We start from the raw sequence: 24,035 nt of genomic DNA, 5'->3' as shown, positions 1-24,035 counted from the left end.
TAATCATGTGCACAAGGAACAATTAAAAATAAGCAAGAAATTTAATTAGAAAAAAATATGACTCATCTAGAAAAGTAAAAATGACAGGTATTGTCTCATTATAAAGGTAGAAGACTATGAAAGCAGAGAAAAAGAATAACAATAATTTCCTTCATGGATACTCTCATTTCCAGTCTAGTGTGTTTCATTTTACACTGCTATTTTAGTGGAATTTCTTCCTCATCTCTAGGTGGCTCCCTTTCTGATTTGTCACAGTCATTAACCCCAAATCTTATGTCTCTTCTACAGGTCCCTCTTGCCTCCCTTCTCACTTTTGGTATAAAATTCTCAAATTTCATGGAGAAAATGGAATTCATCTGGCTTCTGTGCTCTAGACTTCCTCTATTCTTACAACTTCTCCCAGCCTATCTTCCTTGAACAACAGAGTCAATGGCTAATCCTCTTAATGGCTAATCCTTACTCTGTGTCTCTATCGGCCCCCTCTTTCTGTCCAGGGATATATCCATGAATGATCAATCTCCAATTCTCATCAATTTCATTTTCCTTCTCTAGCCTCCTTTATTCCCCCATCTACAAAATGCTATATCATCTTTAGACTAAAAAAATGTTCCTTCAACCTTGCCTCATTCTCAAATCCTTCCTCCTTGTACTGTTAACCAACAGATCACTTGGAAGAGCATTTTGCCCTCCCTATGTGAATTTCCTTATCTCTCATTTATGCCTCAATTGGTCACATTTTGATTTGGGGCTTCACCATGCACTAAGACTGATCCCATTCACGAATTCTGGATTTCTACGTTCTGTTAGCTTCATTCTACCCTGTCTAGTTCCTAAAGTGACACTTCTGACTGTCCACTTTTTAAAACTCTTTCCTCCCCTTGTGTGTCATGATACAGTTATTCTTCTCCTGCTTTTCCTCTTACCTCCTTTACTGCCCCTTCTCAAAATGTTTTTGATAGTTGCATTACCAAGTCCTCTTCTTTAATCTCTAAACTCTGTGCCTATTCAATGTCTTCCATTCAAGTAACTTCAACTATCACCTCACACAATACCCAGATTCTCCAATTCCATCTGAGTAGCTCAGACTTCTTAATGAGTGCCCTCACCTACAGAATTAAATCTAAATTGTTGGTTTCTTCACAGTTTACCCTAATTTCCCACGACTCCCTCAATACATGTCACCATTCTGTTTAAACGTTTCAGTGGTTCTCCACTACCCTCAACACAAATTAAACTCAATATTCTTATTTTTAGGAAATATACCCTGAAGTATTTAGAAGTAATCAAAACATGGATAGATAGATAAATGAATTTATACCACACCGAATACAACTTAAGATATTATTCATAATGTAATATCTGCTTACCTCATCTCTTATTAGCCCTCTCCTCAAATGAGGCACATGGAAATAACAGCCAAAACCAAATGCAAATAAAAAAAGCACTTTGAATTTAAGTTCCAGCCATACTAAAACTGCTAGTGATTCCCTGAATAGGCTACAGTCTATCTTCAGTATCTTTGCATATGCTATTTCTTGTGCATGAAACAACCCTCCTTTCTCATAACAGGCCCTCACCCTTAAAATCACTTTACCTGAAAACTAGTTTTGAAAACTTATAGTTAGTGCCTGTTCTCTGTAATCTTGCTGTACCCTATTCTTCCCCTATTTTGGCACTTGTCACATTACTTTCTTAATTAACTATATCTGCCACTCATCTGGAAGCTCTTTGAGGAGAGGAACTCTATCCTGTTAACTGGGTATCAGCACTTTTTAGCCTAGTACCTAGAAAATGGCAGGTGATTAATAAATATCTGTTGAATCACAGCAGAGTTGTCTAAATTCAACTTTGCTTTTATGCCTGTAGGCTACAATAATGCTCTTTCAGTTAATAAGTGTATCCTTCTAACCCCACAGTTCTTCTGGAAATATTACCTCCTCTGTAAAGCTTTCTTAAACCATCACCTGTATCTAACCAACCCCCATCCTAAGTGCCTCTATCCATGGTGCTTTCATAGTTCTTTGTGCTCAGTTCTGTACTTACTCTTCATCTTACCATATTATTATTCATCAGAAAGTCACTATACACTAGATACTGAAAATTCTTTGAAGGCTGAGACTGAGGCTAATTACTAGCCACACTCCTAACACCGAATGTAAAGCCAGCAATATTACATAAATAATACTAATATGGATTGTTGTATTCTCAGGGTCTAGCTGCTTACTACAAAAATAATAAAAAAATACATAAAAACATGCATACATACATACTTTTTAAATAAATGAAATCAATCAATCAATCAATCAGTCAATCTTAAGTAATGACACAGCCATCTACCTAAATAAGTGGAATCCTTCCTATCCCCCAGTAGTCATAAGGAATCTTACAATAGAATCTAAAGCTCTAAAAACTAGTTTTAGCAAATTATAAGAACTGAAAATCTGGATATGCAATGTAACTCCAGGTTAGTAAATAAAAAAAGTTATCGATGATTTTACAGGAATTATAAATTATGCTGCATTGATGTTTCTTTAACTGTGAATTTCTACTACTTTAATGATATACTTTCAGGTCCAGCACAAATATAAAACATATGTTTAAATCATTTGAAATATATACATGTAACATTATTCTACACTTTTGGAATAAACAAATCAACAAAGACAAAATACAATTATGTGAGACTGCAAGTTACCAGAAAGTTGAATTCTAGAATTTGTCTTCATATTTTGTTTTTTGAAAACTTAAACACATTTTGTCAAAAAAAAAAATGTTAGAAATGTTGACTAGGTTCCCACTGGATCCTACAAAAGCTTATTTGGTGTATGAAGTGGTTGCAGTGCTAAACATGTACTGTGAAAAGAAGCAAAGAAAAATACCAATGCAGTATAAGTAATTAAGCAAAACAAGGTCAACAAAATTGAATACTGTTTTATCCATCCCAAATGCAAATACCTCTAAGGAAAGAAGACAGGTTTAAGTAAAGGACAAAGAGCTATATGGAGACTACTGTGGAGATTCTAGAAAGGACTTTGGGGTTTTCGAGGTGAATAGAATGCTTGCCCTTATATCTATCTCCAAACATTATGAGCCAAAATATGCCAGACTTGACTTATGGGCCACAAATGTAATGATAAAAGGGAAGAAAACAGGCTATTTAACAACAACAACAACAAAAGTTTCCTGAAGAATCTGGGCATGAGTTTGAAAAAGTGGGAACATGCTCAAGAGAATGTATGTTGTGCAAGAAGATGACCTGGGTTTGAGTTAACTGGGCAACAGAAGTAACAGAAAATTCTGTCTGGAAAATGTGGCATCAGCATAACCACCACAGTAGGGTTAGAGTGGTGGCAGCAGAGGTACTAGATCAAAACTCCCTCTTCTCAGTAAAGTGACAGGATCCATCCAGCACAATTAGTCACTATGAAGAAAGTCGGCACAGACAGAAGAGTAGGACAGGCAAGAAACACAAGGAGTGCTCATGAGCTTTTAAAATTTGGTTGCTTAAAACCAGAGAGACCTAGATGTTCAAATACAGACCTCAGTCCATACTTTGATACACTGTTTCATAGAACCATTAACTTCTGGATGCCATAGAAAATCCTAAAAAAAGAAACATAGTGAATAAAAAGTCAAAGAAACTTATTCCTGCTGCCTAAAAGAAACATGAACCCATCTCTTCAAGAGTACCTAAAGTAAGGGGTGCCTGGGTGGCTCAGTCAGTTAAGCATCCGACTGCAGCTCAGGTCATGATCTCACAGTTCGTGAGTTCGAGCCCCGCGTTGGGCTCTGTGCTGACTGCTCGGAGCCTGGAGCCTGCCTTGGATTCTGTGTCTCCCTCTCTCTCTGCTCCTCCCCTCCTTGCACTCTGTCTCCCTCTGTCTCAAAAATGAATAAACATTAAAAAAAAAAAAAAAAAGAGTACCTAAAGTAAAACACACCTTGTCCATGACATCTTCATCTCCCATCTCGGTTTCCCAAGGGCCTCACAGGAATTCTTGTATCCACTTCTACTTTCCTCTAAACTATTCTCCACAGTCACTTTTAAAATTTAAATCTGATCTTGCCACACATCCTTGCTTAAATAGTCAAGGACTTTCAATTGTCCTCAGAATAAATTTCAAAGTCCTTAAAACTACTAAGGGGGTATAGGATCTGGCCTCTACCAAGACATTCTACCTTTTCTCCTCCCACTTTCCCCTCACTTTAAGTACCCTGTTGATTCTCCTTCAGCTCCTGGAATGCTCTATGTGTTCCTTTCTTCTCTAGGACTTTGCACATACTGTTCTGCCTACAATGCTCATAAAACTTCTCCACTGAGCCTGACTCGCTCCTACTTATCCTTGAAGCTTCAGTTAAAACATCTTTCTCAAAGAGGAAAACTATTTTTAATTCACTGTTTTGTACATTCCTAATGCCCACTTCTTCCTTTTTTAATTTTTTTTAATTATTTTTAGAGGGAGAGACAGTGCGAGCAGGGGAGGGGGCAAAGAAGAGAGAATCTTACGCAGGCTCCACCTTCGGCACGGAGTAAGACTTGGGGCTCAATCGCACAACCCTGGGAGTTAAATCCAAAAGCTAAAAGAGTTAAAATCAAGAGTCAGAAGCTCAACCAACCGAGCCACCCAGGCGCCTCCCACTTTTTCCTTTTCACCATCCTTATTCCACATTTAAAGCATGTAGTGAACTGTAATGACTTTCAAAATCCATTAAGTCTAGGACATTTTTGTCTTGACCCCTACTGTATTCTCAGTATTTAGGAGAAGTCACTGTGACTAGGAATTCAGAAAAGTCACAGATATTCTTTTATGGATATTAATCCTGAACACATACCGGTTTCAAATTAACATACAAGATTATTATTTTCTGGATTAAAAAATCTGAGAGACCAAATTTTCCATTTCATTACACAAAACTGTGCATACAAACATTTATTCAATCATTTTACCATTCTTATCTACTCTAAATACACTGAAATATATTTAATACCTACAAAGCATTAGCTGATCTACAAATAAATTAACCAATGAATATAGTTTCAATATAACATTTAGCTTACTGTTACATTAACCTACCACTTTAACTGATGAAATCTTGTCTTCAAAAGGAATGTTTCCATGCTGTCATTAAAAAGAGACAAACCAAGGAATATTAATGTATGGATTAATTTTATGTCATTAATTCTCCCTTTAGCTGCTTTTGCTGATTTATTTATGCACTACATCTCAATTATCTATATTCAACCTGAAGGGAAAAACACTTGCATAGAATACCAAAAAATAAGTGACACTAAATTGTTTATATGTGATTTTTAACATCTAAGATAGAGTCTAAAGATAAAACCTCAACTCCAAACAAGCAGTTATGTGAACCTGTATCTTTCTGCCAAGATTGCCACATTCCAATTTAGTCTTAATATTATTATCTATGGCAGAGATGGAGAGCTCCTCTGCATTTCCTGAGTCCCCACCAGTTAGAACCACATGACTAGTTCTGGCCAACGTAACATGGCTAGATGTGATGTGGGTCACTCCCAGCTGAATTTCTCAGGGTAATTCTCTAGTCTCTGACTTAACCTGATGCTGAGACTACAGAGGCTGGTACAACTGGAAGGTGGTATAAATTCCAACAAGGAGGGATCTCCAAATGACTGCATAGAGTAAAACCTCTTGCCAACCCACCCACAACATGTAGCTCTAAGTGAGAAATAAACTTCTGTTTTGTCAAGGTTGTAGAGTGGTTTGTTGCTGCAGCAACATCTAGTCTGTTCTCAACAATACACTAGTATCAGTCTTGTCTGAACAGGAGTGCACATATACGGCTCTAGGTTATTTTGGGTTTCGTTTCAAAGACTGTATAAATGGTCCAGTTGAATAAAAAAATCAGAGTTTGGAGACAACTTCTAGTAACCAAGCATTCCATAAAACTCTAGGGTGGGGTGGGGGATAGAAGTGGTCAAATAAAAAAGTTAATTCTTCCTAAAACCAAGGTTGAAATGTCTTCATTAATTTAACCAGACAAACAGTATTTATACTTATATCTCTGTGAAATAAAGCTTACTTTTATCAGCATGCTAACTTTTAAAATTCAAGCATCATTTCCCAAAAGGACTCTGAGACCAACTGTACTTTCAGGTGTGTTCTATGAAGAGTTTCCTTGGTCAAATAAGTCTCGGAATTACTGGGTCAGACCAAATCACACAAGTGTTTTCCTTCTACTATCCCATAGCTATTGCATAGCTCAGGTAATTCAATTTAACCTCTCTCTTCTTTTCCTTTGATATACACAAAAGAATATGTCTCATATGTAAGTCACAAAGCACAGTAAAAATAAATAAGCACTCATGAGTCCATCGCAGAAATCAGAGCACTACCAACACACTGAATGACCTATGTGGGCGGACCTTTCACTACTTTGAGTTTTGTTTGTATTTTGCTTTCTTTTTTATTATATAGTTTTGTCACATGTATATGCATCCTTTAATGATATATTGTTTAGTGTTACTGGCTTTCTCTCCCACTTTTAATTTTGAGAAATGTCAAACTTAAAAAAAAGAAAAGAAAAATGTCAAACTTGGAGCAAAATTGACAAAATTATAATGAGCACCCCAAATACCCTTTATGAATTGTTAACATTTCCTCCACCAGCTTCTTGTCTCTCTCTGCATAGACATATACATTGTTTTCCTTTTACTGAACCATATAAAAGTAAAGTGCAGGATGAGCACTGGGTGTTGTATGGAAACCAATTTGACAATAAATTTCATATATTGGAAAACAAAAAAAAGTAAAGTGCAGACATAACATTTCACCCTTTAAAACATCAGCATGTATTTCCTAAGAACGTGGATATTCTTTTACATAACCTCAATACTATAATCCCACCTAAGAAATCTGACATTGATAAAATATTAATCTAATATACAGTCCATGTTCAAATTTTCCACTCTCTTCTTTTTTCGTGCTATAGCTCTTTTTAAAAAAAATTTTTTTAAATGTTTATTTTTGAGAGAGAGAGAGAGAGAGAGAGACAGAGCATAAGCAGGGGAGGGCAGAGAGAGAGGGAGACACAGAATCCGAAGTAGGCTCCATACTTTGAGCTGTCAGCCCAGAGCCTGACGTGGGGCTCAAACTCATGAACTGTGAGATCATGATTTGAGCCGAAGTCGGGATACTTGACCCTGAGCCACCCAGGCACCCCTCTCTATAGCTCTTCTACTTTAATCTAGAATTCAATTAAAATCATATCTCTTTATTATGTCTCTTTACTCTTTAAATCTAGAACATCTCCTGGCCTTTTAAAACTTTCATACGTCAATGAACTTATCATATTTATATATATCAAATATTATATTTATTATTTTTGTAGAGTCTAGGCTGGTTGATAAAACACATCAAATCTAGATTATAAACAGCACTGACAGTTACCCTCTTGTGCATATCTCTTACATGAGTAAGAGTTTCCCTACAGGTTCACAGGCCATACAAATATTCACCCTCACATGATAATGTAAGTTATTTTCTGAAGTGTTTTAATAATTTATATTTTCATCAACAGTTTCAGATACAGAGTCTTTAATAAATCTTTTCAGATTTCATATTTTTTTGCCATTGTCCAATTTAATTTCTGTCACATAAGTAGGTATAAAATGGTATTTCACTATGGTCTTAATTTGAATTTCCCTGGTTACCAAAGAAGTTAAACATCTTTTAGATTCATGCTGGGATTTACGTTTTCTTTTCTGTGAAATGACTGGCCATGCCTTTACCCTTTTGTTTTCTATTAGGTTGTCTTTTTTTTTTTTTAATTAATTTGTGATTCCTTACATCTCTTGGATGTATATTATAAATATCTTCTAGTTTGTAGCTTAGCTTTTTTCTGTCAGGTATCTTTTGGTGAACAGATACTCTTAATCTTAAGGCATGTGAATTTATCCATCTTTTATTTTATGGTTAGCATGTTTTGTTTCTTATGTAAGAAACTTTTTCCTACTTGAAGTAATGAAGATATTCCCCTGCATTTTTTTTTCCTAAAGGTTTAAAAGTTTTGGCTTCCACATTTAAGTCTAAATTCATCTAGAAATGATTTTACTTGATGGTGTGAGGTAGGGCTTCCAATTTCACTTTTTTCTATATGTATAACAATAACCATAATGATGCCTCAGATCATTAATTAGATAGACCTTCTTTTCTCCAGGGATCTTTAATGGCATCTCTGTTATTTATTAAGTCTTTGTATATGCACGCATTTATTTTAAAGTTCTATATCCTGTTCAATTGGTTTCTTGATTTAGCTCTACCAACACCACATTGTCTTTATTACAACACAGTTAAAATCAGTCCTGATACTGGAAGATAAGTCTTTTCCACCTTGCTCTTCAGATCTGTTGTTGTTTTTCTTGGTCCACTGCCCTTCCACATAAAATTTAGGATCAACTGGTAAAGTCCCACAACAAATCCTGTTAGGATTTTATTTGAATTACACTGAACCTACAGATCAATTTAGGAATAACTGACATATTTCCAATATTGATTCTTCTCATTCCAAAATATAGTATATATTTTCCATTTAATTATATCATTTTAAATTTTGTTTACATAAATTTTTTTTTCTGTATACAGAAATCATCCACGTTTGCGAGGCTTGTTCCTATGTACTATATGGTTTTTGTTACTTTTGTATACAGTATATTTTAAGTATTTTGAACTCTATATTCCTGGAGTGCAGTATGCAATTCACTTTTAACAGCTTTATTGAGTTACAATTAATTTTTGTATGTTTATCTTAATATCAACTATCTTGTTGAAATTTTTATTACATCTAGTAATTTTCTATAGATTCTTCAGAGTTTTCTTTGTATATAATTGTATCATATGAAATTCTGAGTCTATCTCTTTCTAATCTTTACATCTTTACCTTTCCTTGGCTAAGGGCCTCTAATATAATGCTGAACAGAAGCAGCAATAATGGGCAGCCTTTCTTCTTATTGAGTTTAACATAAATGTGTCTAACATTTCACTATTAGGGATATTTACTGTAGGCGTCTAGAATTTTTATCAGGTTAAGTTAGAATATAAAGGAACTAATCTCATAGAGACAGAACAATACCAATTCTCTGATATTGTCAAGGCCTGCTTAATGGCCCAACATGTTGTCAAAAAAGGTTCCACATATACTTTGAAAAAATATATTCTTTTATTTTTTAGTGTCTTCTTTAAGTATTGAGCTGTAAGTTCATAAAATCAGATATGCTTAGTAATTTTGCTTGTCCTATCATTAAATGCATGAGCAGTGAGCAATTCTCTCACTTTGATGGAGGATTTGTCAACTCCTCACTGTAATCACATTAATTTTGCTTTATACATTTTAAGGTTAATTTATTTCATGTGCATGAGTTTAAAATCTTAGTGATTTGAAACTTTTGTCATTAAAAAGTATCTGTATCCCTGATAATACTTTTTGCCTTACCATCTATTGTCTCACATTAATATGACTTATCTTTCTTTAATAAGTATTTGTCTAATAAATCTTTTCTCATTTTTAATTACAACCTTCCATATCCTTTTGTTTTAGGTATGTATTTTGAAGCAGCAGAAAGTTCTTTTAAAAACCAATCTGAAAATCTGTTTGGTAGGCAAGTTTAGACTGCTACCCTTATTTTGATTATAAATGTTTCTACCATTTTACTTTTTGATTTCTAGCTCCCTCACACATACATAGGTTTTTTTATATATGTGGAATATATATAAACACTGATTTTCACATGTACATATGTTTTTGTATATATACATATGAATGTATGTGTGTGAGCATATATGTGTGTGTGCATGTGTATGTATGTATGGCACATATATTTGGCATTAGATGAGTTTGGTTTTAATTTTTTTGTTCTTCTGGTTTGGAATTCACACATCCTAATTCTTTTATCCTTTGCTCTTGAAATTTTACTATCATCTTTAACTTAAGTTCTGAAGTAAGATAATACTTTAAAGAGTAAAGAGGACATTAGAAAACTGACCATCTCCCTCTGATTTATAAGCTATTATTGGCTAGTTCTTTAATAGTCTTTTTGTAAAATGTAAAAAAGAATTATTATTTTATATAGACAGTGTTTGTTTAGATTTACCTGTTTAGGATTTTCTTTAACCACTGCTTCTTACATTTCAGATCATTTTTTTCTGAATTATTCCCTTTCTTCCTGAAGTTTACCCTTTAAAAAGTCCTTTACTGTAAGTCTATCTAGCAGTAAACCCTCTTCACTTTTGTTAATCTGAAAATGTTCTAAATTTGAAGAATAGATATTGTATGCTAGATACACAATACAATTCGAGGTTGAAATTTACTTTCTGTCAGAAGTTTAAAGCTATTATTCTAGTGTCTTCTGGCTTCCAATATTACTACTGAGAAATATGCTGGCCCAAAGCTTAGTTTTCTACTGCAGCCTTTGGCATCTGTCTTCAGGTCAACCTGAACCCCTACTGAGTACCTACTATTATTGTTCCCATCTCTGGTTTGAATCATAGTTTGTTCCTTTTGAGGGGAGTGTGTCCCATTTCCTCAAAGTCTAGAAACACATCAACAAGTTTTTTGTTTTTTTTTTTAAATCTAGGATCTAGTTAGTTTGAGGTAGAAGGGGCCCCCAGAGTATCTAGTTTGCCCTCCAGCTGAAAGCAACACAGTTTTGTTGTTGTTGTCGTTGTTGTTGTTTTACTGCAAGACGTCCAAGTTTTTAACATCCTAGCCTAAATTAAAATCATTGAAAAGGGGATATAACATCTAGTGCTGCCCAAACTTATTTGACCACGGCTTCTACAGAACTAATCTACAAAACAGAATTTGAAAAAAGTCCTGCTCTATAGCTTCTTTAAAATTCTTTTTGCCTTGTGGCGCCTGGATGGCTCAGTCGTTTAAGCTTCCGACTTCAGCTCGGGTCACAATCTCATGGTTTGTGGGTTAGAGTCCAGCATCCACCTCTGTGCTGACAGCTCAGAGCCTGGAGCCTGCTTCAGATTCTGTGTCTCCCTCTCCTTTTGCCCTTCCCCTGCTCATTCTCTGTCTTTCAAAAACGAATCAACTTTAAAAAAATAAATAAATAAAATAAAATTCTTTTTGCCTCAATACAGAAAAGAAAAAAATTCAAACAAAGAACTATCTTCAATACTTCTACCCAAACTAACCCACACCGAGGCTAAAACAATAATAATAATAATCAGCTTATACAATGTGCCAGACTGGGTGAGGCATAAGACATGTATTTAAAAAATAATAATGATAATATATCATCTCTGTCTTCAAGGTGTTCAGAGACAAGAGAACTAAGTAAAATACATTTTGGCAAATGCTCCACTAGCAATTTGAACTAGTTTCTCAGTAAATGTCTATGACAAACTGTCTTTGTTTCTTTTTAGAATGCATATACACTTAAATGTATCTGGTTTGATAATTGTGGGTTAACCGGGCACCTCTAAACAATGAAAATTGGAAACCTAGGTGTTATAACTAGGGCTCAGAAACAATGTACCATATTATGTCCACTTTGGGCTATAAACTAAACCATTATAGTTTTTTTCAACTAATTGTTGCCAAATCTATTATTCCAATTTTCAGAAATTCACACTATTCTGTGCCTAGAAATACTAAAACTGTTTCTTTGAAGTCAGAAATCTCTCTACTTTTTAGAAGTTCACGTAAGTTTTTTTACCTTAAATTGTGATAATCTCATAGAATTCAATAGTTCCAATTTTCTATATAATTTTATGTATATAATTACCAATGAAAAATACACTTACAGATGCCAAATTAAATGAAAAATTGACTTTATCATTTTCCATTATGCAGATTTAAAATCTATACTAGCCTTTTCTAGTGGACAAAATTTCTAATAGCTGATGGATTCTTCTCACAAAGAACAGTTCCCAAGGAATTTAGCACCCACTACTATCATTACTACGTGGCTAGATGTTTAGCTGTGAAGTCCCTAATTTTTTAACTCCTTACCACAGGGCAAGTTGAGGTGAACAGGCAGATTTTCATCATAAAATCATGAGCTATTCCCCCTAAAATTCTGAACTTTCTTGTATTTCACTTTTCTCTCCTTGCTATTGCCCACTCCCAATCATACACAGCTGAAGACAGGGATTCGAACTTTGGATCACTTAAAAATGTATAAAAAGAAAGGTATGATGATTCATAAAATACTAACTGATCAACAAATTAATTAACAAATATATATATAGAGAGAGATCCATTCTTGCTAGTTTTCAAAGATATATTTTTAAAATCAGAAATTTTCGGGGTGCCTGAGTGGCTCAGTCGGTTAAGCGTCCGACTTCAGCTCAGGTCACGATCTCACGGTCCGTGAGCCCGAGCCCCGCGTCGGGCTCTGGGCTGATGGCTCAGAGCCTGGAGCCTGCTTCCGATTCTGTGTCTCCCTCTCTCTCTGCCCCTCCCCCGTTCATGCTCTGTCTCTCTCTGTCTCAAAAATAAATAAACGTTAAAATAAATAAATAAATAAATTTTAAAAAATAAAATCAGAAATTATCTATAAAAGTAGCAGATATTTGTTGCATTGTTGTTTTAATTATATAGCATAATTGCCCAGTGCCAGTACAGTTGCAGAAAATTAGGTCCTGATGGGCATTGCCAATAACAGTATAAATGAAAATAGTTTAGCAATATAATCAATATATTTTTTTTTTCTTTTAACGTTTATTTATTTTGGGGACAGAGAGAGACAGAGCATGAACAGGGGAGGGGCAGAGAGAGAGGGAGACACAGAATCGGAAACAGGCTCCAGGCTCTGAGCCATCAGCCCAGAGCCCGACGCGGGGCTCGAACTCACGGACCGCGAGATCGTGACCTGACTGAAGTCGGACGCTTAACCGACTGCGCCACCCAGGCGCCCCTAATCAATATTTTTTAAACTGGATTCTTTAACCTAATATTTGCATTGCAGGGATTCCATCTACAGAAATAATTTAAAAAGCAAAGTTTTCACACAAAGATGTAATTGAGAATGTCCTTCCTTAAATTGCAAAAGTAAAAAAAAATACAAAAGTACAAGAAGAAAAAAGAAAATTATATATTATATCATATCCATTCAATAACATGTTGCCATTATGATGATACTTACATTGATTATATAATAATACCATGAATTATGATAAGTGGTGGAAACAAGACATAAGACATGCTAAAAGATTACAAGATTATTATTTTAAAGAGACTGAAAAGAAATATGGCAAATATGAAAAGAAGAATAAGGGATATTTGCTCTTAGTTTTTGTTGTAAGGAATTCTCAAAAAAATTTCCATTGAAAGAACTTATCATTTCTGAAAATTAGAAGTTTCAGGTAATAAAAGGTTTACTAATCTGTTGCCACCACTTATTTTTCTTATGTTCCTCATTATGTTCTCTATGATATTCCCCATCGTCCCTTTTTCCTTCCACCTTTCCCAAAACCAAAGTAATAAAACTTTTATCACTCTTTTTGTTATTATGAAAAGACCCATTCCTCCTATAACTATTCAGGTGGTTAACTTCTAAAACAATAAAGAAAATAGGTAAGTTTTACCTTATTTCCTTCTTCTTTGAATTGGGGATTAATTATTTTTACAAAAGAATAAAACAACTGACGAATTCTGGAATCTCCAATAAATGCAATATGTTTATCTACAAGACAGTTCTTTGCTTCACTGAAATCAACAAAGAAACATTAATTACAATAAGTAAAATCAGCATGTTGGCATTTCAAAGCACAGTTTGTGAAGAAGGTAGTGCAGGATTATTATACATATAGTTCACGTTGCTTTAGAAATAGGTGGCTAGGTTTGCTTAATCAACCAGCCCATGGATGATCAACAAACTCTCAATACTTACAGCCCCCGTTTATTAAGTGTTTAATATGTACTCTAAGTATATTAAGTGCTTTATATCCATTATCTCAGAATAACTTGACAAGGTAGCTATCCAGGTCCTAAAGCTAGAGTCCTTCTCTCAAAGGCTATTTATTGCCTTGGGCCTGATTATCTCTCACCTGAGATAAAGAAGCTTGGACAAAATTCTTCCCCTAATGCTTCTGGCAGGAATCTTCATTTGGACTCACCCCCACCCCCACACTCTGTTGGCAATTCTCTACCATCATATAGAGAAGTACCATGTAGTATTTCCTTTGCTTCATCAACCTTTCTCCACTCGTTATTAAAACGTATCCTAGAGAGGTGCTGGTGGCCCAGTCAGTTAAGCGTCTGACTATTGATTTCGGCTCAGGTCATGATCTCATGGTTCATGAGTTTGAGCCCCATGTCTGGCTCTGTACTGACAGCCTTGAGCCTGGAGCCCGCTTCAGATTCTGTATCTCCCTCACTCTTTGCCCCTCCTCCCTCATGCATGTGCTCTTTCTCTCTCAAAAATAAATAAATAAACATTAAAAAAAAAAAGACCTGAGAAAAGAAAAAAAACAACGAAATAAGAAAACTTACCTGATTTTGTATTTATGCATCATGCAACTGTGAGGTTGCCAAACTTTCTCTCCAAGAAATCTGCCACTTGAGAGAAGGTATTCACATGAATCATTGCCTGTAACAGTTAAACAAACAATATTGTAAACAATAGTTATATTTTTATACATTGATTATCTGACCCCATGTAAGCTCTCTGAGATCAGAAAGCATAGTTTTCTATGCTTCACTGTACCTTCTCGGTACATTATTTATACATCCCTGAGAAGCATAGTAAATATTAATACATTAATATTCAGGAGGAGAAGAACCACTAATGACAGATACCTCACTATAGAAGATAGAAGAGACTCCTAACTCTCAAATGCTACATTCACTGCTTTGGCAGTGCCTTCTGCTTCAGGTTCTCTTTCTAGGGACATCATCTCAACCTCAAACTAGCCCTTAAACCTGCTTACCACTCCTAGTTGGGAAAGAAGAGTTTAAGGAATAAGAGAGAAGACTTTGGAAATGTCTTCCTATTCAACTATTACAACGTATGGTGCATTTGCACATCTGGAAATACAGTAATTAAAATATTTTTTAAACCAACTCCCTGATTTTCACGACTTTCCTGTGAGGAAGTATGCTATCCCTATTCTGTAAATGTGGAAACAAAGGATTTATTCAAGAACTTCTTATTGAGGTCACTAAAACTTCATCCTTTTATAATTTACAAAGTAACATAAAACTATTCTAGCTACATGGTGGCTGAAGGTACATAGGATCAGTATCAACAACAAATGCAGATTTTAGTTTTTAATATTCAGCCTGTCTACCTCTCTTAACGTTCTCCCCTTCTTTTCCGTTGACCAACCAGCTCCTCCCAGATTGGTTGGGACTATCACAGTTTCACACCAAAAGTTCCACATCTGGGAAACCCTCAGTCCTATGTAAGTGGGGAGGTGGTCACCCTATTTCCCATGGCCATTTTATCATACACTAACTGAAATGACTGAAGGAGTTTAAAAGGGAGTTGGAAACATTAAAAAAGTCCAAATATGTCAAATGGATAAGGGAAAAAATGAGACATTTAGAATAATATAATCAAATCACATATTATTTAAATTAATCTCTGGTTCTTTATGAAGAGTCATCAGCAAGCTCTATTTGTTTCACAGACCGTTAAGGTCAGGATAACGAAACTCTACAGAACAAAAATGATACTGAATCACTCAGGGTGGGGAAAGAGAAAACCCAAAGATATTTAAAGTGGAAGAACACATCTTTTTTCTCAGTCTGGTTATCCATTTATCTGGTCAATATACAGATAAAAGGTGATACAAATACAAGACAGGTATGCATAAATAATGAAAGTGTTGTTATTTCAGTGTCATAAATTCTAAAATAGAGCAGGAAGGGAAAGTGAAAATACTGCATTGTAGTGTTGGTAGAAAACTGGATAAGGAAAGCAGAATATCAATTATTAAAATTTTGCAATATATATATTGCAATTTTGTATATGTAGGCTGTGCAGGTTTTTTGTTTTGTATTTCAAAATTTTTTTAATAACCTCTCTAAGGAAATCAGTTCTTAATTTTTTCCAATTATTAAAAACTAATTCTAGTTCTCAAAAACAAAATTAAGCTACATAAATAATCAAGAAGGAGTAAAGAAAAGACTATAGGAACACACAATTAAGTTATTTTTCTAAAAACATCCATCTGGGCGCATCTGGGTGGTTAGTCAGTTGAGAATCCAACTCTTGATTTCGGCTCAGGTCATGGTCCCAGGGCTGTGGGATGGAGCCCTGCGTGGGGCTCCAATCTGAGAGTGGAGCCTGATTGGGATTCTCTCTCTCCCTCTGCCCCTCTCTCCCAGGTTGCACTCTCTCTCTCTCTCTAAAATAATAAAACAAACAAACAAACAAAAAAATCCTTCTGCTATATTCTTTTATAATGGTTCTACAGTAAAATACTATTAAAAATCTAGTAAAGGGGTGCCTAGGTAGCTCAGTGGGTTGGGTGTCCAACTCTTGATTTTGGCTCAGGTCATGATTTCACAGTTTGTGGGATCGAGCCCCGTGACGGGCTCTGAGCTGACAGTGTGGAGACTGCTTGGGATTCTCTCCCTCTCTCTGCCTCTGTACTCTGCTCTCTCAAAATAAATAAACTTAAAAAAAAATCTAGTAAATGTTTAAAATTAGAATGGAAATTCCATATTTGCAACATTTCTACCTCTTTAAATATTTATAAACTAAGTAAAAAGTTAGTATCATCTATTTTCTAAAAAAGTTATAAAAAGTTGTAAATAACTCGGTATTAATTCTGTGCACTTTTTCTTCCCTTTCTTTCTCCCTTCCTTTTTTTTTTTTTTGTTGTTGTTGTTATTTGATTTTTGTTTGTTAATAGAACTTTAAACAGAAACACGCCCTGGCCAATCTACAGTATGTGGGATTGTTATTGTTAACCATCTATATGAATTATCAGCATAGTTTTGTGGAGATGGAAGTACCAGACCAAAACATCTTAAAATAACCAGTCTTTCTCCACCAGAAAATGTGTTTTAAAATGCAAAGTTCTTTTCTTCCTCGATACTACTACTCACACATTGTTTTTCAGTAGTTCAGCCAGTGGGAAATAACAGCTCTCAACTGATGAACCCAAATTAGAAAACAAAAAAACAAAAAACAAAAACAAAAAAAACAGCAAAACAGATTTGAAGCTGTCACTAACCAAAAGACACTATAAACATAGTTCTTTACAGACTACTAGTCTTTCCAGGAAAGAAAGTTCTAATTTGCTAATGAATGCTAGTTGGTGATAACTTTTCTTAATATATTTTATGATGCAAATTTTTTTTTTTTTAGTAATCCTTGTATCTGACATTAATACTCTCTGTATCATATCAGTTAAGGCTCAGTCAGAAGACAGAAACTGCACCGCTATTTTAATAGAGAGACTCTAATATAAAGAATTATAGAAAAGCAAAAGAACTAACCAGGCAACTGAAAAGGCAAGAGACTTTTTTTTATACTTGTCAGAAAAATAATAAAAATACTGGTGATAATAACTACTATTATCATCTGAAAATAAATTAACCTAATTTAGAAAAGGAAACTCCCACAAAATTCCACACTCAAACACAAGTTCTCTTTTACTGAGAAGGAAATACTTTTGGATCAAATCACTAAATGTAATCTAGATGTTAAAATAAGTTAACATGCCACATCTTCATTATGCATACTAAGTATATGTAAATATCTGCTGGCACATACTTCCCCGTCAAAATTGACCCAGAAAAACCCCCAAACAAAAGAAAACAAAAAATCCCAGTCATTATTTTCAATTGCCTCATATAATTTTGATAGCTGCTTTAAAACAACCAGTGTGAGATGCAAGTTGCCAAGTGCTCAGATAAATCAAGCTAGGAACACAATAAAAACAAACAAAAAACAAACAAACAAAAACAACTAAAGGGAAAGAATTATCTACTTCAGCTATCTCCAATACTAGATTATTAGATGAATGGCTGTGTCTTCCTCTTCATTCTATTACCTTAACCATAAGCATTCTGGTTTGTCAATCTAAAGTCTTGGGTTTTTATACACGATTTTTCTGTTAGAAAGATACTAAAAGCAAACAAAATAAGTAAAAAGACAAATTTTTAAAAAGCCGAAAAACAAATGTAACTGCTAAAGAAAATATCTAACGTGCTAAATAAACTGTAGCTTATATTTTCCTTTGAATAGAATATCTCTGGCACACTGCACCTTTAGACTGGCTGAATCATCCTACCAAAGCTATCTGTTTATTACTACCAACCATGAAAATATTAGATCATAAAGTTTTTAATATGATTTGTAAAATATTTTGTTTGCCTAAAATTCAGCAAGGTTACACTTTGGTCTGTGCTGAAAAATCACCGTTTACATTTTTCTTTTGACAAACTAGGAATGCCTACATTACAAGTGGCATCTTATAGATCAGGATCTTTCTGGCAAAGAAAGAAAAGGCTAAGAGACCTAGAGTTGCTTCTTTCTTAAAATTCGGAAGCTTTGAACTCACTTTTCTCCAAAACATGCAATAATACTTAATACTTGCATTTAATAGGCCTGGTGACAGAAAGGAATTAGATTTCAACAAACTTAAAGCATTTGAGACAAGTTTACTTTATCAATTAAAAAATTAAAAATTGTCCAGATTGGAATTACCCTTAAGGCTATTGATACTGGCCTCTTGTCACAGAAATGATGTTTTTAATCTGTAATCACAATAGAAATGGACATCTTGTGATTTAGTAACTTTAGAAATTGAGAATATTTAAAAAATATATAGTTAATAGGGTTATTTTTTAAAATGTTTCCATATTTTATATAAAAATATTAATAATGAAAAAAAACCCCTCTATTTTGTAAAGTTGAGATCAGAACATGCTATTAGAACATGAAATTCAATTAAAGCCAAAAGAACCAGGAGCCCCTGGGTGGCTCAGTCGGTTGAGCGCCCAACTGCAGCTCAAGTCATGATCTCACGGTTCGTGAGTTCGAGCCCCACGTTGGGCTCTGTGTTGCCAGCTCAGAGCCTGGAGCTTGCTTCGGATTCTGTGTTTCCCTCTCTACCTCTTCCCTGCTCACATTTTGTCTTGCTCTCTTTCAAAAAGAAATAAAAACATTTAAAATAAAAAAAAATAATAAAAAAACAAAAGAACCAAATGAAAGGAGAAAAATAGGACTTCAAAAAATAAGAAAAATAAGGACTTCGAAAATCTATTTATCCAGTTATTGTTTATGGAGTTTCTAATGTGTGTTAAGCTCTGATGATTTAAAGATGAATAAAATACCCTTGGAGGCTTATAGTTTGTGTGGGGGAGATGGATACAAATTATTACAATATAACATAAGTATGTACTAACTGCTATAGAAACACTGAATTCTTAATTCTTACTTCTGTGGTGGTGACATTTGAACCAGACCCTAAAAGAAAAATCTGTACTGTTTTAAGGAGGGGGGTCACTGCAAGCAGAGAGAATCAGGTATCTGACATATGTAAAAGAGAAAAGCATATTTAGACTGTGAGCCTGAAGTTTAGAAGAAGGAAAAAGATAAACATAGGTAATAAAAAGTAAGCTGGTCAGATTCTGAAGTTGTACACATGCAACTTTCAGAAAATTATTTTACTGGAAAAAGAAGGGGAAAACTCTTGGCTGGTACTGTGAGGCTGAGTTAGTGTTTCTAAATGATTTAACCCATTTCCCTCTGGAAAATGCTTTCTCACTCCATCTTCTATACATCACCACTGCCTAAGAAGCTCTGAGAAAGGCAGTCTATAACCTAATGGCATGAGGCAGACGAACTAACTGGGTTGTAAATCCTAGCTCGGTCACTGACTAATTGTGTGTCCTTAGGCAACTTAACCCCTCATGCCTCATCTTTACAATGTAAATAATACTGTAATTCGCCGGATCTAAGACCACTGATTATAATATAGACACATCATTATTTTATGCAACACTAGAAAAATGCTATCAATTAAACTTTGACCTGCAACAAAGTTTTAAAAATTCATCCTGATTACAGAGATGTCAAAAATGGGGGGGGGGGAGGTGGAATGATATATGATAATTTATCTACTTCATAGAATGGCTGGAAGGACAAAAGAAGATCAAACATGTAAAACCCTTAGTAGAACAGCGATTGACATATAACAAGTGCTCAATGTTATCACGTGGTGTTTGCCAAGCTTTACTTTCTGTTGTATATAATGCTTTCTTTACTTCCTATAGTTTGTATATGTATATTCAAACTGTATTCACTCTACCTTGCCTGAAGGATATTCATACCCACACAGTGCACTTTTTAATATAAAGCCTAAACCTCTGTATCTAATATAAGGTCCTTACTTATTTTAAAGATTTATGATATTGTGATTCAAGCGTAGGGTCATCTTTGTGTGAAGGGCGCTACATTTCACTCAGTTTGACACTGCCAAAGCATGAGGATGTCTAAAAACTTCCTGGTATGATCATTATTCTTCCCAAACAGTCTCTGGCTCAAGTTCTTGACATTCAGTCTGGGCAAGTACACACACCAGGTGTACTGCTTCACACTCAAGGCACTGAAGCACCTACAGAAGCTGATGACTAGCTTCTGGAGGAGGCTTTATAAACAACCCCAGATTGCTGCACTGACTCATAAGGTTCCATCTGACATTCTATTTTCCCTTCTGATGACAGATTTTGAAAGGATGAAATATATAATCTAAATATAATAATCATCCAAGCTTATCAAAAGATAAAAGCACAATATAAAAAAAGGGAGGGGGGACTAGATGTTTACTTTTCACACTATGGCATCAGTTACAACATTTACCTTCACCACCATCACAGAGACAAAATCGAGTTAGAGTACTGTCATCTTACAGACAAGATCGAGTTAGATTACTGTCGTCTTATACCAAACTAACATAAAATGATTAATAGTAGTTAAAAATTTTTCTTCAAAATGACCACAAATTAATGTGTCGACACTATAAAACATTAGTTTTATTTTGTACATCAAAGTGTCTGACTTCTGTTACAGCCACTGCAGATGAACCAAAGCCCGGCCAGATCACATGGCTGTGATCTATAGGAGGCTGAAGGGAAAAGGCCAAAGGGTATAAAGAATTTGTCTTTTAAAATCGATTCAGTGCATTTATATAAAGAGCTATTCGTCCATTATGGTACTAGAGTATGAGATTTTTAATCCTCAAGAATTGGAGAACACAAGGCAGCAAAACTGATCAAAATGTCCTACACTTTGAAAGATCTCCTGGGATGAAAACAGAGCTCAGATTCCAGTACCTGGTTTACTGGATATTTTGCCAAAGTGGTGTGAAGTTAAATGGGAACAGCGTTAAATGTGCACCTGTCCATTACACATTACATCTTGACCAATTAATCTCACAGTCACCAAGAGCTGTCCAGATAATGGTTTCGATAATACTAAGAGCCAAAAATAAGAGATCCTATCATTATTAATTTCCCTCAGCTTGTCAGCCTCTCTCCTAGTGGCATTTTAACACAACATTAAAAAAAAAAATCAATCAACAAGGACAAGTAAATACCCCTTGATTACTGAAAGATAATTCGTTCTGAAATACGGAGGTCATCTTTTCTTTCCCCCTTTACACCAATTTCAAAACCCACATTGAAGGCCTCTTTTCAAACTGCTTCCAACGTTAATTTCCCTGCCCACCTCGACTCCTGTCAAGCCAGAACTTCAAATATCTGCCCCACTGTCTTTAATTTGTAAAAAGTGTGCAATCAGAACCCTCTAAACGTTTCTGAATCACGCAGGCTGGGTGACACCTCCTCCATTTGGCCAAGGGCATCCTTTGCCAGCTGTCGCCCCCGCGGCAGAGGAAAATGGGGCGGCCCTTGCCGCTGTCCAACAACAGCTCGGCTTAGCCGTACAGGGCAGAGGCCGGATTAAACAAAGGCGAAAGAGCCAGACCCCTAGGGCGCAGAAATCGACGACCCCAACTCCGGGCAGAGGTGTCCCCTTGCAGGGCGGCCTCCGCCTTCGGCGGCCCGGGCTAGCACCCCCCCCCCCCCCCGAGGGCCCTCCCTCCTGCACTCGAGCCCCGGGCCTGGCGCGACTACCTCGGCCCAGCTCGCGCTGGTGCTCGGACCCCGGCAGCAACTCGGGCCAGACCCGGGTCGGCTGCCCGACCGCAGCGCTGGGCGGCTCGGGGGGGGGGGGGGGGGGGCGCCAGGACCACGGGCCAAAGTCCAGGGGCGGCCCTCACTGGAGTCCGCTCGCTAGGCCTCGGGCGCCCGGCCCGCCGCCGGGGCCACCTGGGGGCACGTGGGGCCACCGCCTCCCCCGCCGGCCCGGCGCGCGGGCGGGCGGGCGAACGCGTGAGCGTGGGCGTGTGTTGGGCGAGGGGGGCGGCCTCCAGCCGCCGCGTCGCCTCCTCCCCCGGCCGGCCCGGGCAGGGGGAGGGCCCGCTCACCTCGGTAGCGGCGGGAGGCGAGGTGGCACGCTGCGAGGAGCAGCACGGCCACCAGCGCCAGCACCTTGGCGCTCCTCACGCTGAAGTAGTGGTTGATCTCCCGCTTGCCCAGGTTGTAGGCCAGAGCCGCCATCTTGGTTCCTCCATGACAACAGTGCGCGGCGGAGCGAGGAAGGGGCGCCGCACAGGGGCAGCACTGGGGCGGCCGCCGCAGCCAGGCTAGGAGCCGCCGCCAGCTCCCGCGGCCGCCACCCGCGCCTCCCGCCGGGGAGCCTGACCCCGCCGCCGCGGCGCCCCGGGCCTCCCCCTGGCCCTCCTCGGCCGCGGCCGCCTCAGCGGCTTTCCCCCAGACTCGCCACCCCGGCTCGGCGGTGGCGGTTCCCCAGGCGCCCTGGACGCCTGTCTCCTCCCCTTCCTCCTCCTCCCCTTTAGCCTCCTGCCTTAATAGCGGCTGCGCCTGCGAGGGGGGTCCGGATGCCCAGTGCTCCGGGGTCACGGGCTCCTGATGGCCCTCTGGGGTCACCGGGTCATGGGCGCCAGCGGGCGGCGGCAGCGTCAGGGGCATGGGGATGTGGGGAGAGGGAACGAGGGGTCCGACCTAGCCCGAAAGCGAGCTCTGGGGCTTTCTCCTGTCGTACTGGCCACTACCTGAGTCTAGGTTGGGGCAACAGAGCTACAGTTACGGAAGAAAAGTACACATTATTCCACTTCTTCCTTCCGCAACGCACCCTTTCCTGAGCTTTCTACCCCCCTGAACCTGCCCAGCTGGATGCGACGTCCCAGGGGCTTATGGTCAAGCTAGCTGGTCAGTCTGGCTGATCCTAGGTGCTTGCCTGATGTCGAAACCGCTGATAGCCCTAGCACTCAACCCACGGGTAAGACCAGTTTCAACTCTTAAACTCACTTTCTTGGTCCACTTCTTTTGAAACTTAAAAAAATTCCTCAGTTTGCCCACTCCAGTGGGCAAAGGCACACTGAAGTACAGAGTACAAGGTACGGAAGGAACCTAGGTTAGTGCAGGTGTCGGGGAGAAAACATCCTCAGTCTTCATTTGTATTTACGTGAGGTTAGTAGGTGGATACGCCACACATTAAAAAGTGTGTTCATACTAATCATTCCTGTTCCTAAAGATGGTTAATGTTTTTGTGGTTATCAATAAAGCAAGCATGCCTTTGCTTTTGTTAAGCTCTTGTTACCCTCACCCAACCTTTTTTTTTTTTTTGGTCTCTCCTGTGCTGCCCCCAGATGGGAATGGTTATTTACTGTTTCCCTATCTACTTGCCTTGTATAAGTGAGTCATTGGTTAGTTGGGGTGTTTTCAAGTATTCTTTACAACTTTCCCATTTAGCCATTCCTGAACTCGTGTTTATGAGCCCCTCTTAAAATTATAGAATGTTAGGTTTGAAGGGACTATTGAGATCTTGTCATCCCAATTCTTTTCATCCAAGGACTCTTTTTATTATGTTTTCATCCATGGACCCCATATCTTGAAAGATTTTGTCACTTAAATGAAATCACATACATCACTGTCATGGATGTAATGCTAATAAGCAATAAAGTTAAATAAGTGTACAAACACTAGGCACTGTTCCCTGGAAA

At 37.3% G+C, this 24,035-nt stretch overlaps 1 protein-coding gene across 6 annotated transcripts in view; it reads right to left on the bottom strand.

The window, feature by feature from the left end:
- CASD1 (CAS1 domain containing 1) overlaps positions 1–22,667 on the bottom strand; it is a 62,362-nt gene extending 39,695 nt beyond the window's left edge. For 3 of the 6 annotated variants that reach the window (XR_006965100.1, XR_006965101.1, XM_047095694.1), the window contains exons 1-5: positions 22,437–22,666; positions 14,482–14,578; positions 13,575–13,695; positions 5,076–5,120; positions 3,541–3,603 (exon numbers count right to left, since the gene is read on the bottom strand). Coding sequence is in view for 3 of the 6 variants with exons in the window: in XM_047095694.1 (XP_046951650.1) it covers positions 3,541–3,603; positions 5,076–5,120; positions 13,575–13,695; positions 14,482–14,578; positions 22,437–22,569 (459 nt within the window). In the remaining 3 variants the exon portion in view is untranslated. Of the gene's footprint in view, positions 1–3,540; positions 3,604–5,075; positions 5,121–13,574; positions 13,696–14,481; positions 14,579–22,436 lie in introns of all 6 variants that reach the window. The other 3 variants (XR_006965102.1, XM_047095693.1, XM_047095692.1) reach the window with 3 other exon arrangements.
- Positions 22,668–24,035: the final 1,368 nt, after the last annotated feature.

The sequence above is a fragment of the Lynx rufus genome, unplaced genomic scaffold (genome assembly GCF_022079265.1).
Source record: "Lynx rufus isolate CCGP_SWC_20201006 ecotype Redwood Valley unplaced genomic scaffold, mLynRuf1.p SCAF_4, whole genome shotgun sequence".
Lineage (NCBI taxonomy): Eukaryota > Metazoa > Chordata > Mammalia > Carnivora > Felidae > Lynx > Lynx rufus.
The sequence above is the reverse complement of the archived record's forward strand: the minus strand, read 5'-3'. Positions and strand labels throughout refer to the sequence as shown.